The following is an 18,238-nucleotide window of genomic DNA, read 5'->3' as shown; positions in this document are numbered from 1 at the left end:
TGTGACTTCTTAGGCAGTAACAGTGTTAAGAGAATACGCAGTCAGCAAGACAGCATGAACTTCAGTGCAAGCAGCAGTGAAACAGTCCATGCAGTTAGCTTTTGTTTGGATTAGATGTTCCTGTTCTGACACCAGCTGTGCTTTTTTAGAAGATACTCTACACATTTCCTCAAGAAGCTGTGCCGAAAGCTACATGCTTCTAATGAGAACTTTGTTACCACTGACAGCTGGGAACACTCAGACTTTCCTTCTGGCTTGTCAAAGCCTGAAAAATACCACATTTTAATCCCCCAGTGTGAGTAACTGTATTGGTGGTGCTCTGGGAAAAAGCCTTTCTTGACCCTATTAAGAAGCAGGACAACGTCTGTTGAGACTCATCCCTCCACATGCAGAGACCACCCACGTTCTGAGCAGTCATGCTGTTCTTAAATGCATGGGAACACATGTACATTTAAAGCTGCCATACCATATTTGAGTAGTGAATGTTCTGCTTGCTCCCAGCACTGATAATCCTCTCCCACAGTTTCAGAGGGATGTTGGAGACATGGTGTGAGCAGGTGATGGCTGAGCAATGGAGAGAAGCCAGGTATGGAGGATGGACTGCTGGCCAGCCTGCAGTTTTCAAATCTATAACTACCAGCTCTTCTTCTGCCAGCACCACCATAGCAGAAGGGTCATCAAACTCTGCAGAAACATGATTCATTGAGGCTGACAAAAATGACCATCCAAGGTAAACAGAAACAAGTTTCTTATAAGCCTTATTTGAAAACTGTTATCACGGATCTCTACACAAACATTTTTGTTGGCAAAACCTTTAAATGCTTCTGTGTTAACTGGGTCTATTGAGGCACTAATATTAATAGATTTCAAGATACTAACAGATTTACAGCAAATTCATCACTCTTTTTATAAAGTCACTCTGGTGGTCACAGGAGTGGTGTAGATTCCACTGCAGAATAAAAAATTTGTTAACAACATACATGGCTAAATAACACAAGTTCATATTTACCATTGTAACAGCTAGAACTCAAAGGACTTTACCTACAGCTAATTAACAGCATGGGGTGGACAGACATGCATACACCCCAGCAGTGACCCATTTAGTACCGTGTTAGGACCACAGTCCATCTAGGCTAAGCTGCTTAAACACAGCAATGCCTTGAGTTCTGCAGAATGCTTCTGTGCTTGGACTGACAAGTATTTGCAATTCAGCTCTCTTACTTTTCATTTTCCCTGCTTCTCATATGTTTTGACAGATCCTCTGGAGTTTCTTTTTTAAAGAGTGTGTACATCATCTAATATATATTCATACAAATATTAGACAAGATTACAAAAAATCTGTTAATGTAATTTTAGAGGTGATACCTGACACTCAAGAATTCCAGATTTTTCATTGTAACTAGAATTAAAGTGAAAAAATTTAATCTAATGAGGACATTATTGCAGTAAAGTTCGTAAGACAGACACAATAGCAACTGGTGGGAAAAACCAAAACCACAAATCAGTTCACACCAACAACTATTAACATAGCTACAGAAATCTAAGTGAACATACAGCTGTAGTACGTCACACTGGGGGCGGAGCAGGGGGTGATAAACAGTGAGCCACAAGCAAATTAGCAGCTTTTCACTGACCTTCCCTGTTAACCCATACTTTTACTTCCCTTTAGTTGTTTGATTACCTGGAATATACTTGCAGGAAAGCACATCTATAAGCAAGCACGTACCAATTCTGTTCACTCAGCAAAATTAACTTCAAGTAGTTAGTACCTGGCATCACTCTAGTTAGACATTCCAGGTTTCACCTCTGACTAGCCAGTCATAATATATCACTAATCAGTTCAGCTTCTTCATGGATAAAAGGTTTCATATCCAGTTTTGTTTTGCTTTCTTGCCCACTGTCACTTGCAGTGGTCTATAGGATTTCTGCATAGAACAATATCATACTTATATTACATTATGCATGATCAGCCCTCCACTCTGACTGCTGCCACCAACATCAACCAAATATACTCTGTGTTAACGGTATTTTTTTTCCTGCAAAGGCACACACATGAGCTCTTTGCTTATGGCAAGAATCTATTTTAAGTTGCTGAAGTAGCAAGCATACTAGAATTTGTCATGACTGCCATGCACTCATTCACCTGCTAAAAAAAAAAAAAAAAAAAAAAAAAAAAAAAAGGAAAACAGGAAGGGCTAGCCTTTTAAAAATTGTTTCCACAGTGTATTCAGGGTAGTGGAAAGTCACCAGCTACTACCACGCTGTAGTGCATAAGCTTTGTGCTTATTAAATTAAGTGGCTTTGGTATACAATTAATACCTTCGTATTGCCATTGCAGGGAAGATTGCTTAAGGGCAAACAAGGCAAACTACGTGGATCCACTAAGCTTAGGTAATCAGCCACAATGAAGCTTGTCAACCACAGAAACCTCATTTTACGGTAAAAAAAACTTCCTCATCTAAGCGCAACAGTTTCAGCTTCCTGTAGCAGCTCCTGTCTGTACCCACCAGAGTTTATGTTAACTAGATAATTCAGTTCTTGGGAAGTATAAATATAAAGCTTGTTAAGTTCAGTTACTTCATCCTAAAGACTAATCATATCCAGGAACTGAACTTTAAGTAGTCAATCTTCTACCTAAAAAACTCAAGATTTCTTTCATCTTTAAGACTTGTTGCATCATCTAGAATCTCAGCTCTGACAACTTGATAGAAAGTAAAAGGGTCTAGTTTCTTTAATGATAAAAGCTAAACAGTACCTCAAGTTTAAAGGTATTGTTAAGCTTAAAGGTTTAGACCTACAGGCTCTGCACATTTGGAAGTTGCTTATTAAAAGGCAGTTGTGTAGGGAAAATTATAATAACAAACATATAAAGGCACTTCATCTCGGTTATGTTCCACCAGTTTCTTCACTGTTTTTTCAGTGACTTGAGAAGGGCCTGTTAAGGACTGGGGAGAGAGGTGGTGGGGAATCCAAAAGCTGTTTCTTCATGCCTACTTTCTCTGTGGTCCGCTTTGTACAACAGGCCAGGGGGAGCTAACCTGCATCTACATATTTGAAAGCCCACGCTTGCACAGTGTGTGGCCGGGAGCTGTCACCACCACCACTGGCAGTACACAAGACAAATACGTTTGGAAACTAGCCTACTAGGCAAACCAGAAACTAGAAAGCCTAAGAAGATTCAGTAATAGAAGATTTGCCCAGAAGATCCCAAAAAAGTATCTAGACTTCTGTGATTTGGTCTGACAACTTCCAGTACATTTCTGAAGCTTGAAATTTTATACTGTTACTCCAACTTAACCAGAAGCAAGAACTACACCAGCACTAAACAAACAGTTCTTGGGGAAAATCCTTTACAATTCCACCAAAAGAAAGAATATTAAGGTTACTGTGGAAGTAAGGGTAATAAAGCTCTTCAACAGAAGCAAGAATCTGACAAGCTCTAAGCAAGCTGTGGAATGAGTGCTATTCAGTTTTAGAACTGTTTACATTCATGTTCAACAGCAGTAAGTAAATTAAGTTCTCTATATACTGACCCTTGGTTCTATGTCACCTTTTGCTGATTTATTACCCAGGGCCCTAGACATAAACCCAGGTAGTAATTAAAAGAAACAATGTCTCGGTGGGAGTAAATTCTGGGTTTAATTACTGCCTCTTTTGAAGTACTATTTCAAAACAGCGATATTTAGATCCTCATTTCACAACCTGGTTATGTCCAGCGTCCAGCTTACACAGACATGAGCCTAGGAGATTTTCTCATTAATGGAGTAGCTTAATTTTCTGAGGAATGTAAGGCATTTGTAACCAGCCCACTCTTTATACCAGTATTTTACACTTCACTTTTAAACAGCAAATCACTTTTATGGTCAGAGTCAATCTTTAGGTTAGAAAAGACCCTTAATGATTCTATGATTCTTCGTTAAAGTCTCAGAAAACCCCCAGACAACTGACCTCCTTATCACATTTCATATGCTATTTATACCAGGCAGATTTCCACAAGCGTACACAGCTATCCTAATTCCTCAATAATACCCTTTCATCACATACCTGCAGTAGGCTCTGAACTGAAGATTATAAAGAAGTCTATCACCCGTGATGTGAAATCAAAGGCTGTTTGCTGACTGCCATGGACAACAGAAATACTGTGCCGGTCACCATAGCTAGCTCGGGGCATCCCTCCTTGGAATATAATGTAAGGAATCCTTAAGAGAAAGACAGAGTTAGAGCAGTGTATGCTGAAGTGAGGAGCAAGTAAAATTTCAAAGATATGAGGCAAGTCAAACTGACAAAAAATTCGTAACATTGTTACTCTAAATGGCTCTTACCGTATCGCACACTGCACCCTTTAAATGCCTTTAAACAGGTGAGAGTGAAGGGACACACCACGAACTTACCCATTTTTTGTTGTCTGCCAGTAGATCTTGGAGATGGCCTTGCAAGGAAATGGACCTAAGAGAACAGAGTTATTTACCACAATTCAAGAACTGCATCTTTACATAGGAAGTTCCTTATTCTGCTTCACCGCTGTCACCTCAGCCTCCAAGCCAAAGAGAGCCACCTGAATTAGCAGGCACTACCACCACCTTGCCAGACCACGCCACATCAGACAAGTCATATGGGACACACTAACCACAATACGCCTCAGCAAAACAACGCTTAGACTCAGGAGAAGTTTTGAACTATGTTCCTAATGGCTAACAGGGAGTGGAAGTGCTGTTATAGAAGCTGATTAACTAGAAAGGATTGTTAAAAACACAGGCATTCCTGAAACTAATGTAAAAGTGATAGAGCTTTAGAAGCTTCTATATGCTTGAGAGATGAGGTCATCCCAATTTGATGGGTTTCAGCAAATCAGAGGCTTCGTTTCATCACTGCTCAGGTCAACAAAAAGTATACTTAGCTCACTATTAATTACAGAAGATCCAAGCAACTCCTGCTCAACAGGACACGAACTAAAACAAAGAGCTGAATCACCAACAGCCTTCTTCATAAGGGGCACTAATTACTGCAACACATTTGCTCTTCATGTTCAGGACAGACCTCAACAATGTAAAGGAGTTTAAAATACAAGAAAAAAAAAAAGCGGACTAAAATCCCTTAGTCTAGGCTCATGACCATTCAAAAGGCAGCTCTGCATTTTGTCATTAGGATTAAACACTAGGGAGAGTGTGACATGAATATCCTACTTAAGCTCAAAATGAGTTTGAGTTTAGACAAATATGCAACAATTAAACCTCACTTACTGACCATAAGGCACAATGTTTTCCAGAGGCTCATGCTGCCTGTTGTCACTGGATAGTGGCCACTGGGTGTAACTTCCATCATAGTGACAACTAATGAATTTACTGCCATCCCTTTGCCAGTAGAGGTTCTCCAGTTGCTGAATAGAAAGACATACAATGACTACTCTCCAGAAAGCTATTAATCCCCCCAAACCCAATGCATTCTTACTGAAAAAGCAGCTTTGTCAGGCTCTCCCTGCACCTACTCGTCTCCAGAGTGCCCCCAGAGAAGAGAGCCCTTCTTCCCCTGCTGAACTGACTTTGGACTGAATACCTGGCTGCCCAGGAAATGGTGTGTCACTTTGTTACTCTGCAGGTCCCAGAGGACAATCAAGCCCCTGCTGTATCCAATCAGGATCTGGTCAGGGTTCTTGGGATGTTCCCGAAGGGCTTCCACCAATTCACATGATCGTCTGTTACAGTAATCTTCCGGTACTCTACAGAAGCAGAAGAAAAAACCCAAGAAAACCTTATTCCAGGTACAACCTAATATGACTAATAACAGCTAAGGTATAAGAATGAGAAATTAAGCAACAAAAAGTTCAAATAAATGAGAATAAGTATGATCTTTCCACAAATCCTTCAAGCAGCAAAAAAATTTTACATAAGACATCACATCAGGCCTGCCACACAAACATTCATCCAGACTCATTTTCTTCAGGGAAAACCCAAGGTTTACAATTCATTCCAGAACTGGATCCCAGGAGAGTAAAAATGATCTAAATCACCGGCCCTATTCTCTTGTGACCCTTATAGAATAAAAAGTAATATGGAAACGTCAGCAGGAAAAAACAGCGACATGAAGTAGGACAGTTTTCAGCAGCACTTGAATCTCCAGAGTGACAAAACTCATTTGGATAAAGCAGATTCAGAAGTTCTGCCAATGTTCAAAAAAAAAAAAAAAAAAGGTAATTACAGCTAAGCATAACATTTTTTGCAAAAGTAAACATGAGGGACGGCACAAGAGTTGCAGATTTACTCCAAGTGTCTCCTGTACAGTTCTGCCTATATGCTGCACGTCCACAGTGACAGTACTGGGTTGACCAGGACAGAAACCGTTACTGAACACATACCAGGACCAAAAGTTACTTTCACAGGAGTCATGCAGATTTGGACAATGCTTAACATAACAGTGAGGCCCCAATACATAATCCAGCACGACATTTTAACAAAGGATATGTCTGCTAATGGGATTCCACCTCTACAGAGCAGTGCCTGTTTGCTCGCTCACCGCTGCAGCACAGCCTCAGAGGTTATGGTCCTGTCCTCTAGCACTCTGAAGGGTGGAAGCTCCACTACAAAGATGTTGCCACTCTCCGTGCCAAGATACAGGACTTCCCGTGAGGAATGGGGAAGGACAGCTGTTATCTGCGTGGCACTTGGTGGAGACCTGGGGATGCAAAGAGACTCTCATGAACTGCATACAAAAAGACTATTATTACTGAACTTGAGAGAACTAAGAACTCAACAGGGATATTTACAAGTGTCATTTGTTTTATAGGCAGAGATTTTAGCCAGGCATGATTCTTCTGAAGGATGAAAACACTAGCTTTAAGACAAATCATGTCAAAAGACTTGACAAGTGCATGGACGAAGTTCCAGACACCTTTTTACAGAAGCGTCTCTTATTAAGTGTCCCTAAAGGAGCTAAAAAACAGCTCACCCAAAACTAGTGAGATCAAGCGTAACTAAAACCATAGCAATATTTAAACTCTGACTTAAGGGATGCTTATATTTAAGTCTTAAGATTTATAGCTCCTGTACACACAGGAGTGGATGCATAATATTAAAAAAAGGTGTCACCCTTTACATTGGTATAACACAGTTAAAAAGCGGTCTCCCAGGCCCCAGCTAGCCCCTGTTTGGTTTCCATGGATGCCCCTTTAACGGATTCACAGCAGCGAGAGTCTGTAAGAACAGAACAAGTTCTAGCTAGAACAATATCAGAATTTTCTTACTTGCTTAGTTATCCCCAAACTAGCTCAAAAACACTCTTGCAGATTACCCAGGTGGCCCTTTCAACGTGAAGCGGTGCTCCTCCCGCAGCTCAGATACTCCACTGTGCTGCTTCAGGCTCCAAAGGTGCAAACTGTTATCATCTAGCAATGTCACCAGCTGGCACTAAAAAACCACACAATATGCTTTTTTCAGAATCACAACATTAAACATAACACAGTAACTCCAGCAAGAAAGTTGCTGCAGTTCAGAATTCTCTGCTAAAACAGGACTGGGGAGCCAGCCACTGCTCTTTCTAGCAGTGGATATATCCTGCAGCAATGCTGTTAGCTAATAGCAAGGGATTTGGGGGTTGGCAGGAGACAAAAAGTAGCCTAAAGGCTAAAAACCCTCTTATATAGGACAAAGGCACAGGTTATCACAGAGGGGAATGACAAGGACTTAGGCTCTTGAAAAAGATCAGCAAGGCAGCTGCAGGCTCTTAGCTCACCACCTTCTCCCTCAGCATGGTTTGCTGCAACACACCCCGGCTTTGGGTGGGGCTGATACAGTCTACTACACCACACTCCTTGCATTCTTCATGTCCAACCTCATTCTGGAGGGTTGTGTCAGAGTCCTTTTATGAGCCCAGCCCTGCTGGCTCTATGTTCAAACTGAAGCATTTTACCTGTTGAAGCCACACCTGGTGCAACACTCCCCATGGGAGTTTCAGCTTATACCATTTTAGTTAAGCAAACAGACACCCAAAACCACCTCAAGAATTAAATCCCTCTTGCAAAGAGGCCACTCGTGCTATACTGGGTGCATCAGGCAACAAAGTATGTGGCCAAGACACCAATCTGTCAGCCAAGGGAATGGAAAGTGGTTAGACAGCCACCAAACATTTGGAAAATTCTGCCTTCCTATTTTTAGTTTGTGGCAATAACTGTGCAGCAATCCCCAGGAGCAAGATTCAATATCCCAAAACACAAAGGCAACAAGCTTAGCAGCAGGCGAGGTTAGCAGTACCTTTTTGAACTCCTGAAAATAATTATATCAGTTCAGCAGCAGCTACTCTTCTATCTGTTGTTCTGCAGAAGAAAGACCACCCAGACCTACTGAAATAATAGGGTCTGGAAAAGGAAACTGAAGTTCTTGCTTCTGCAGCAGATTGCCTGAACTATTCTGGCCTTATTACCATTCCCAATACGTTGCTTGAGAGAAATGACTAACAGTTACGAACAACAAAGCTACTCTAAGTTTTACTGAGCATCTCCACAGCAACAAGTGCTGCCAAGAGCACAAAACACACTGGGATAAGCATTCCCAACCAAGCAGCATTTGAATATAATTGGTAATAGGAGTCCAGCTGCCTGGAACAAACCCAACACCTGCATAAGAAACATCTACGTAAGTTGCAGAGGTACTGAAAAGACACTTACCTGATCAGGTATAAAGTGAATCTGCATTACAGTATTGTTTTCTTCATGTAAACCCATGAACTCCACCCCAGGAGCACCATATCTGAAGAGTTTGTTGAGGATCTACAGTATTTAAGATGACCCACAGCTACAATTAATTGATAAGAAGCTTGCTAGCAAGCAAAATGAGATTAGCTTGAAACCATGTTTTACCGTTAGTGATCTGGACTGAAAAGAACCAATGCAAATCTACTTTGATTTTATATGCTTGTGGCAGGTTATGCACAGTACGGGAGAACATGGAAGTTTACTTGATCCTTTGAGCATATGCAGAAGAAGTGCCTGGACTCTGTTTCTTCTCAGAGATGTTTAGTGGTTTCCCAGACACTACAATCCTGCTTAACTAATTTGTAACCTAGAGACAGATGGCTACCTCCTGCATGTGGAGTCGAGCCTCTGAACACAAACAACACCAGGAATGAATGATTAAGCAGGCAGAGAGCGCACCAACTTCTCCTTTATGGGCTGAGCGACAGCCCTGTTTTACAGCTTGCCTAGCTGGTACTGTGCCATGGGAATCACCTCAGTGCCTCACATATACACAAAACTTGGACCAGACATCATTAAATGCAAAAATGTAAGAAAGTGTCACCACCTTCAGTGTTTGGGTCTTTAATGCCTGCATGGTCAAAAACTTGGGAAGCTGAAAGCATTTCTGACTTCAGTTTTAACCTCTGAAATAGAACTGCTTTAAAAAAAAAAAAAAGGAACCCTGTCCCACATATTTAAACAACCCTGGAATTTATAACATTAAGGATTGCTAAACTTCGGTGAGATCTAGTCTGATCATCTGCATAGCAAGAGCAAAGAGTCTTGTCTAATATCTGCATCAGCTCAGCTTCTGTTTGAGCTATCATTCAGCTCTTGGCAAAATAATCCCAAACTGATCAGACAGAGATCACTTCAAACCTAGGCAAACTGTTCCAATGTTCCAGTAACCCTTGCTTGCAAATTTATAGTTAGTCTAACTTTTTACAGTGTCTTCAAAGTTGCACATTCTGGTGTAGCCAGCGAAATCTTGCTGAAGTTGTTCAAAAGAATACAGTTTAATGGCTCCTGATCGCGTTCCAATGGCCATAAGGTGGAGAAATGGGCTATAGCCCAGTGCACTGGGTTGATGGGGAAATCCATGTTCAACAGTCTGGTAGAGAGAAAGAAAACTCATGATCAACAGCATATTTCATGGGCATTGCTGTATAAAGAACAGAAGTTTAATCTGGCACGGCAGTCTGAAATACAGTACTTAATGGCAGCTTCTGTTGAGAAGTGTTCAAACACAGGTTAGATTTGCTGAACAATAGCCTAAGGATGAATCTATTCCAAGAACCCCTGGCTCTACAGCCAGGATTTACAGAAGTGTAACAGAAAAGGAAGAGAAATATTCTGAAAACAGTAACGCAAGCAGATCTTTATGTTAAGATTATAAATAACTCTGCATAAGCACAGCTTACTCTCTCACTGCAATACGCTCCGTCGCTCCAAAACAACTTTACTTCCATAAACCAACTGCTCAGCACAATTTCAAAGTCTGACACAAATACTGTGTGTTGTAAGGTCAGCTTTATCTGCCAAATTCCACACAGGTCAGCCTTTCACGACCTCCTCTTGTTAACTGACATCAAGAAATGGTGCAAAGCTATTAAGAACTACTGAGTGAACATCAAGGCTCATCCAGAAAACTAAACAGATTTCCTACAGGGCAATGTAACTACTAATGTAACTGAATCCATTTTCCAGAAGGAGCACAAGGAGCACTGGAACTTAATGACAGCAGGAGCCTGCTAGGCCACCTCAGACTAATTCAAAGCCATTGGTAATAAAAAAATGTCAGTCACTATCGTGGGCAGCAGTATGTTTCTTGGCCTTAGTGGCTTCCCTGAAGTACAATTTACACTGCACCAAGAGGAAGATTTGGAGCATGTCATACACACCACACTTAGCATGCCTGATGCATTTATATACTACAGAGTAATATTCTGCCGTACTTACAGGATGCAACCAAGCTGCTTGTAAAATAGCTCAGTCAAGGTTTTAGAAGTGCTAATGTACAGATATTATCATCGATCAGACAAAACAAGTATGCATGAGTGTTTGACAACATATAGCTATGTAAAGAGGGATTTGTGTGCCTGAAGATTAATAGGGCTACTTCCTGGAAAACATTGTTGCCCTTACAGTTTCAGCATCTGGGAAATACGTTCTCCTAAGGCAAGCTGGTCAGCTACAGAATAGGAATTTGTTATAAAACAGCCGGAGGACCACTTGCACACACACACCAAAAAAAAAGTGCAGAACCCTCCATCTACAGAAGTAAGCACTTGCACCTCGTTCCCATCATGTCTTTGAGACAGAGCTACCACATCACTTGGCTTTATGGTTTAGGTTTATTCAACCTAAAAGTAACACCTGGTATTTCCTGCACAGTGATTTCCCAACTTAATCCCTTGCACCAGAATCAAATAAAGTCAGTTTCATTTCTGTGGTCATGCCATTAGCCTGAGGTGCTCCCAGCTGCTACAAAATAGTTTAATGCCCTTTTACTGTTTCTGCTCAAAGCCACAGGCATAGGAAGATAGTCTGCCAGATTGGTTCAGTTTTAGCCATTTGATCACAATTCATGAATTGTAAAAATAGACCTTTCTCTAAATATCAATTACCCCAACCTGAGGTCCTGTTAGGAAGTGCTCCAATATTTTCAATTTTGTATCTTTGAAAATGTCTCATCTTCCCCTAATTTTCTGCTTGCCAACTCCTAAGACTGGGCAAAGAAGTCATTACTAATTTTTAACCTTTTATACATGGTAAATTAAGATTAGTACTACTGGCTCCAAGACCACCGAGTTTATTTCCCTTTATGATAACCTAATCTCCAGCCTTATTTATATTCCTAGAAGGTAATTTAATTTTGCATTATTAAAAACAAATTTTGAGAAGCCAGTCTTTTTAACATCACCCTTGATGTTGTTGTTAACCGACCTTTGCCTAGCCACACATATAAAACTTCCCAGAGAAGACTGTATGAAGTAGGAACTTATCTATGGACTCAGAATTGAAACAGGGCAGTTTTCTAATCCAGCACAGGCAAAGCAGAATTTCTCTGTACCATGATGCATGTCTCTGTACCGAGACAACACAGAGCAGCTTCCTAGTTGTCAAAATTGTAGGAGTGTGAAGCTATATTCTGAGAATAATTTTCAAGGTAATGTGTTATCTTAACAAATCATGAGACATTTAATTGAATCAGGTGTAGCACGGGCAACAGATGCCATTCCACTCTCCCCAAAAGAGAGCAAGGAACAGGAGACACCAGTGTAATTCCACTGTTAGTTTTAGTTTCAACTTGTCCACAGTCACTGCACTGTCATGTCATCTGCACAACCAGGTGCCCTTTTCAATGAAACATCAATTAGAAACTGTCTTTATACTGAGATTTCTTCCAGCCCAGAAGACAAGGCTTTAGCCATAATTCTCACAATAGAAAACCATGACTTACACAGTACTGTACTGCCTGTTAGGAAGCTGTCAATACTAGCCTTCATACTGGCTAATTATATCTTGGGTTTGACATGTTAATTTGTAAACACATTAGACAAGCCAATAAAAGCTTTAATTTTCAAGTACGAGACCTATGAACAGCATAACCGAGTGTGTACCATTCGGTAATAATAATAGGAGGGTAAATTTTTCTCCAGGTTGAAGTACCCCCCCATCCTATAGCCAAATTTGCAAAAGGTACATTAACAACTACATCCAGGAGTAATTACTGTTAGTAATAGAAGGCCACTGCAGAAAATAGTACCACATGCAGAAGCACGAGAAGAATCAGTAACAATCACTTATTGTTACACAACTGCTTATGCAGTAAACGTACTAATGGTTTCTGACAGCTTTGAAACTTCAGCCAAGATGCACATAAGACATAACGAAGATAACTCCCTCCCTATGTCATTCATTTGTTTCTGTAGCCAGGCAAGAAAGGCATCAGGGTGACTTTTTGGCTGTATTTGACACCACCAGGACCAGGCATTCACATTCACTGTACTGATTACCTAGATCTTTTTCTTGTACTTATTTACACTCAGTTGTTAAATCACATCATCAGCTTTTCCGCTGGCCTCCCTTTCCTCCCTTCTCTTCAGCAGCCAATCCTTTCACCTGCTCAGCAGGTAAACCCAGCAAGGGGGAGCGAGGGGGGCAGAAGGCAGGAAAGGTTACAATGGAGCCTTTCAGGACAGCTGAAATAAGAAACTGGAGTGCCCACAATGTGCCCTCCTTCTCTAAAGGGCCTTTGTCTCTTTGAGGAAAGGTGGAAGCTTTCGTTTTCATTTTCCTCAGACCACAGATCCGTCAGACTCAGTAAAAGCAAGCCTGATGTCAGCAGTATTAACCAACAGAACTGCTATATGTCAGTCATATTTACTGCAGGAAAAATGCGGCCAAACTTAACATTTGTTCCCAGCCCACACTAAAGCTGTGCAGCTGAAATTCAGTGCTGCCTTCCTTCTTTCATTTCGCTCCGCTTCTCCTCTCAGATTGTTTTATGACAAAGCACAGACAAACCCAACCACAGGCAATACAAACGCTGTACCTTTCCTAATATGTCTTTTGAAGGAACAATGAAGCCTGTATGTGTTAAATCTACTTTGCATAGACACTAATTCAGATTTAAGGCAAGCTATCCATCACACTCATCAGCAAAGGGTTAGGAAGACTGAAAAGAGGGGAAAAAACACAAAGCCATAAATTAAATGCAACGTTCCCAGTTTGGTAACATTCAGCTGTAAGACAGGCTGGTTCACCTGTGTGTTACCCATCATCTAGTCTGACAATGCCAGCCTGAACATGTCTGTTCTGCAGGGCTTGGACTGAGCCAAAGGCATCCAAATACTACTTCCAAAAGCAGGATAAACTTAAAGAAGTAGACTGCCAAGTCCACATACCTTATCCTTCATTCTATCCACTGAGCTAAAAACAGATTCTTGCAACAGGTACACACAAGTATGGGAAGTTCTTACTCATACAGAGAAACAGATATGCAAAGCTAAGTGACTAGCAGAATTTAGGAAGGTGTGTTCTGAATCAAACATGAGTTTGAGGACAGTTTGAAGAGTTAGTCCAGTGGTCAATCAGTCCTTTAAAATTATCTGTATCACCTCTTACCTGGAACAGAAATGCAAGAGGGAAACAGTAAAAAGATTACAATCTATTTATACTTGAGGGAGTAAACAAACAAACAAAATCTATCACCACCAAATAAAAAGACTTTTAATTGATGTCCACTACTAGGCCAGCATGGCCAAATACATTCCACTACATTAACACTAAACTTTGTGGCATCATGCATTCATATTCAACTTCAAGGTAAACAATAAAATGAGGGCAAGAATCCCTAGCACTTTCAAGGTACAGACTTTCCATTTAGTCACTACCAGCATCACACACTGAAGAGGTGCAAATATGCCATTCAATTTCTCTGATCAGCAACTTTACAGTCCCACAAATTATTTCCCAAACAGGTTCTTAACCAGAAGTGTTTCAAAGACCTCAAATAAGTGTTTAAAAACTTGCTTACCAGCACTAATATGCTTGCTTTACTTCACATATTAGACAAGGACAGTCTTGGCACAAAAAGTACTATGTTTCTTGGCTCCTTGAAGCCACAGCCTTCAACAGGTCAAAATTAAGGCCTGACTATTCCAGATCTCAGTCTACCTAGCTGCGAGTAGATGTTTATTCTATCTGTCAAAGGGCAGAAGCTTTCAAATGATCCACTCTGTCTGGAAATAAGACACACAAGTCTCAGGGGAAAAAAACCCCAAACTTTATGCAATAGAAAAGTATAATGTAAAGATTCTGGTATAATGTTCATCCCCTTTCTGATTCTTGTTAGAAAAGAACAAGTTACTGTAGCTTAAAAGTGCAAATGCATTTTGCAAGGCCTTTAATTACCAAGACGTTAATGAAAGTAAACCATTAGGAAGTGTCCAAAGTAGTCGCCTCCCTAGAAACAAGATGCAATTATTTACCTTCAGGACTGAATCAAATGGGAGTCACAAATCCTGATGCCAACTTCTAAAACATTTGGAAGTTTCCCTCTGCTGCAAAAGCTAGTTCTTTCAACCCTGTTTTGCATCACCCAAATTAGTCTGTCTCTGGCAAGTAAAGTTCAGCCAAACATTCTTATGAGAGAAAGACATATTCAAGAAAGAGACACCCCTGAAATAGCAAAGGTTTTTCCAAGGTATATACAATTTTATACACTTACAAGTAATTCTGACCCATCCTTGGGATGTCTTTTCTGAGCTGACATTGCATTCAGCTAAATGCTAGCAATTCAATCCTGGTCTTCATTTACTGTACTTTTTACGGCATCTGCAGTAGCATTTTCTTATGGTAGCAAACAGAAAATAAGTCTGAAGCACTCGAGCTCCTTTTGTCTCCCCAGTGGGAGGGAGGTACGCATGGAAATGGTGTGGTTTAGTAGTAAATTACATTAAATCATTCATCTCAAATATCCAAAGTTCCACTTAAGTATACATCTACACCAGAATTTTCATGAATCAAGCAATTTATTTCTTAGGCTGACTTCATTTATCCATTATACATTTCAGCAAAATTCCATTTAAACCTTGGAAATACAAAACCTACAAATACATTTGTGATACCCAATGAAGGTGGAAGTAGCCATTAGCCTAGCAATGAATTACTACTAGGCATTTGCAAAGATGAAAGCACTACGATCCTGGCCACAGCTCAAAAGAAAAATGCCCAGAGTGTTGGATAGATAGCACAGCCATTGCCATTTCCTCCACAGAGGGAAGGAAAAAATAGATACAGACTAAGATAATAGCAAACTCATTATTAATGGCCATTGTGCTGCCTAGGTACTACCACATTTCTACCACAGACCTTTAAATCAACATTTAAAAACAGAGGTATACTTATAAACCCAAAGGATAATCACAAAGAACTCTGGCTTCAGCTGCATCACAAACTGTGGCTTACACGTATCTTTAGAAAAATGTTTACTTTTACAGTAGCACTGCAAAGACTACCTATAACATAAGTAGTCACAGCACATAGCAGGACAAGCTACAGAACACTCAGAGTATATAAAAGCTGCTGTGAAGATCTCTTCTTTCAGCAAGTGCCACTCAGCAGCATGACAATATCCTTTTTCTTAAAAATGAAAGCCAGAATTGAAAACATGCTCGTGAGCTTAAAGAAAACTAGTCAGGCACCATCAGGGAAAAAACGACAGAATTAAAAAAAAAAAAAAAGAAAAAAAGAACAAACCACATCTCCTAAATTTAACTTTTCCACCCACACTCATGTAGTTTTTCCATCCCTTTACACTGTGCAGTGGGTCAGGATAGATTTGCCTTGCACACATATGCCTTGGGAGTTTGAGGAAAGCACTGTACCTTGTTAAACTGGAAAAGGTCACGTTTAAGCCTCTCTCTCACTGGATCATGTCCGGGTCTTAAGAACCTTCTCATCTTCCTTGCCGTAGTTATCTTGGCAACAAAAATCCTAATAATAAAAAAGAAAAAGCCATATAAATGAAAGCAGCCTGAGAAGCAAGCATAGGTTATTTATTTTGGTTTAGCAGGTAACACAAAGCAGCCAGAGCAGAATGAGACAATGTCACTATCGAATAACCAAAACCTGATACCACCACAAAGCACCATCTCTGGTGCTGGACTTACACAATACCATTTTCACATTGCTAAAGCAAAGCAGTACAGATAAGCCAAGATGATTTTAGAAGAGTTTTTATACTTGGCCATTTTGTGATCACTGCAGTTGACCTTATCCAATGAAAAGGCAAGCAAAACAGCAGTGCTTGCACAAACATTTAGGCAAACCCAATCTAAAGGCTAACTCCCAGCCTCACAGACATTATTGACTAGTATCAGTTTTCACCCCAGGTAACCCTCCAGCTACTGAACTAAAAAAAGAGAAAAGAATCACATTTTCAGCTTGCTCCATGGGTACGACAGAAAGGGCGCTGTGCTGCCTGCAGGGTAGCTGCATTAATTATTAACTTGCCTTTGTAAAATATCAAGCTTAACTCCCCGCTCAAGGTGGGGGTAGGGGAAAGAAATCTTGCACCTGCAGTTCAACATGCAGCTAGAAGCGCAACACTTCCAGTATCTCTCACTGCCGTGTCTCTCACAGCACCAGGAAGATTCAAGCAGGACAAATTAGACCTGACTTGCAACCTAGAAATCACACTGGGGATACCAGGCTACAGCCTTGTATTCTGTACAGCTCAAGAGATTCTTTGTCACATCCCCCCTCTGCAGAGGTGCTAAGTGACTGCCAGCTCAAGACCATAGGTTTGAACTGCATCCTGACAACCTATCTTGGCATAAGTGCTCCTGCCTGCCCTGGCCATCTTTCACAAGTGGCAGTTTCCATGTACATACAGCTCAGCAGTTCATGAAGCAGCTACTGGACGCTGCAGTCAGTATTTAATTTTAATTCGTTGGACAGGAAATTATAGCAATTTACCAGCTCCTCTGTACACAACACACATGCACGGTGGGGGCCAGAACTTGAGGTGCAATGAGGAACCAGTATAGATATTTTATAGTAAGCCATCATCAGATGAGGTCCATACACACATACAACAAGGTGGGGAGCAGGGGGAGAGAAGGCTAGTGTTGCAAGGGGAACAGAGGGACCAGAAATGCCAAAGGGATTGTCAAGTGAATGGAGGGCTTTGGGCCTCTGTTCAAACTGTGGGGCTGGAGGGCAACAGAAGAGAGCTTTCACAACCTGTCTGTATAGATGGGAGTAGCAGAGCTGGCAAACAAGGTGGCTATCTGTGTGCTCCTGCCAATAACGATGGTCTTTGGTTAATGACTTAAATCAGCCAGCCGTTCCTGAAGAACTTGGATTGTTTTTCAAATGGTTTCCAGCAAGACCTTAGCAGCTGTGAAGGATCAAAAAAAAAGAAATGGTATCATAAACAGGATGCTCCGCAGTCATATTTTGAGAAGTCCCTTTAAAAACTCCCTAAGTTTGAACTTGTATGTCTTTGTTGCATTACTCCCCTTTTACCTTTTCTGCTCACATTCCGCAGCCACCTACGTATACAATACCGTCTGGAGCTCACTAAGAGGACTGCAATGCCGTCCTGGTTCAGGGGACCAGGAGATCACATCAGCACCAAGAGTCTGAGTCAATCTCCATCTAGAATCATCAGAACCTCCACTCACCATGGAGAAAACTGACTCTGAGCCGGCAGCTACCAGCACCTGTGTTCATCAACCATGCCATCAGCACATGCAGGCATGAAGAATAAGCACAGAAACACATACAGCAGGATACCCCCCCCCAAAAAAAAAAAAGAGAGGAAGAATGTTAAGTGTAGCTTACTTGGAAAATGTATCCTTCTACAATGATTTAGGTACCTCAGCTGAAATTTCAAAAATTTTATCATCATAAGTCTTTCACCAGACATTCCTGAGAGGAAGAGCAACATATTTACACACAACTATATTTACTCTGTTAGAAAAAGTTACAGAACAGTGA

General features: G+C 40.9%; 1 protein-coding gene across 7 annotated transcripts in view; it reads right to left on the bottom strand.

The window, feature by feature from the left end:
• Positions 1–18,238, bottom strand: part of LLGL2 (LLGL scribble cell polarity complex component 2) — a 37,520-nt gene that overhangs the window by 10,014 nt on the left and 9,268 nt on the right. For 3 of the 7 annotated variants that reach the window (XM_037408232.1, XM_037408204.1, XM_037408223.1), the window contains exons 2-11: positions 16,120–16,228; positions 9,739–9,836; positions 8,657–8,738; positions 7,285–7,400; positions 6,511–6,669; positions 5,554–5,716; positions 5,245–5,377; positions 4,392–4,446; positions 4,045–4,199; positions 467–684 (exon numbers count right to left, since the gene is read on the bottom strand). In XM_037408232.1, coding sequence (XP_037264129.1) covers positions 467–684; positions 4,045–4,199; positions 4,392–4,446; positions 5,245–5,377; positions 5,554–5,716; positions 6,511–6,669; positions 7,285–7,400; positions 8,657–8,738; positions 9,739–9,836; positions 16,120–16,194 — 1,254 coding nt within the window. In that variant the 5' untranslated portion in view covers positions 16,195–16,228. Of the gene's footprint in view, positions 1–466; positions 685–4,044; positions 4,200–4,391; positions 4,447–5,244; positions 5,378–5,553; positions 5,717–6,510; positions 6,670–7,284; positions 7,401–8,656; positions 8,739–9,738; positions 9,837–16,119; positions 16,229–16,404; positions 16,694–18,238 lie in introns of those variants that run through there. The other 4 variants (XM_037408179.1, XM_037408188.1, XM_037408196.1 and 1 more) reach the window with 3 other exon arrangements.

The sequence above is a fragment of the Falco rusticolus genome, chromosome 1 (assembly GCF_015220075.1).
Source record: "Falco rusticolus isolate bFalRus1 chromosome 1, bFalRus1.pri, whole genome shotgun sequence".
NCBI classification, from domain to species: Eukaryota; Metazoa; Chordata; class Aves; order Falconiformes; family Falconidae; genus Falco; species Falco rusticolus.
This window is presented reverse-complemented; position numbering and strand designations above follow the sequence as displayed.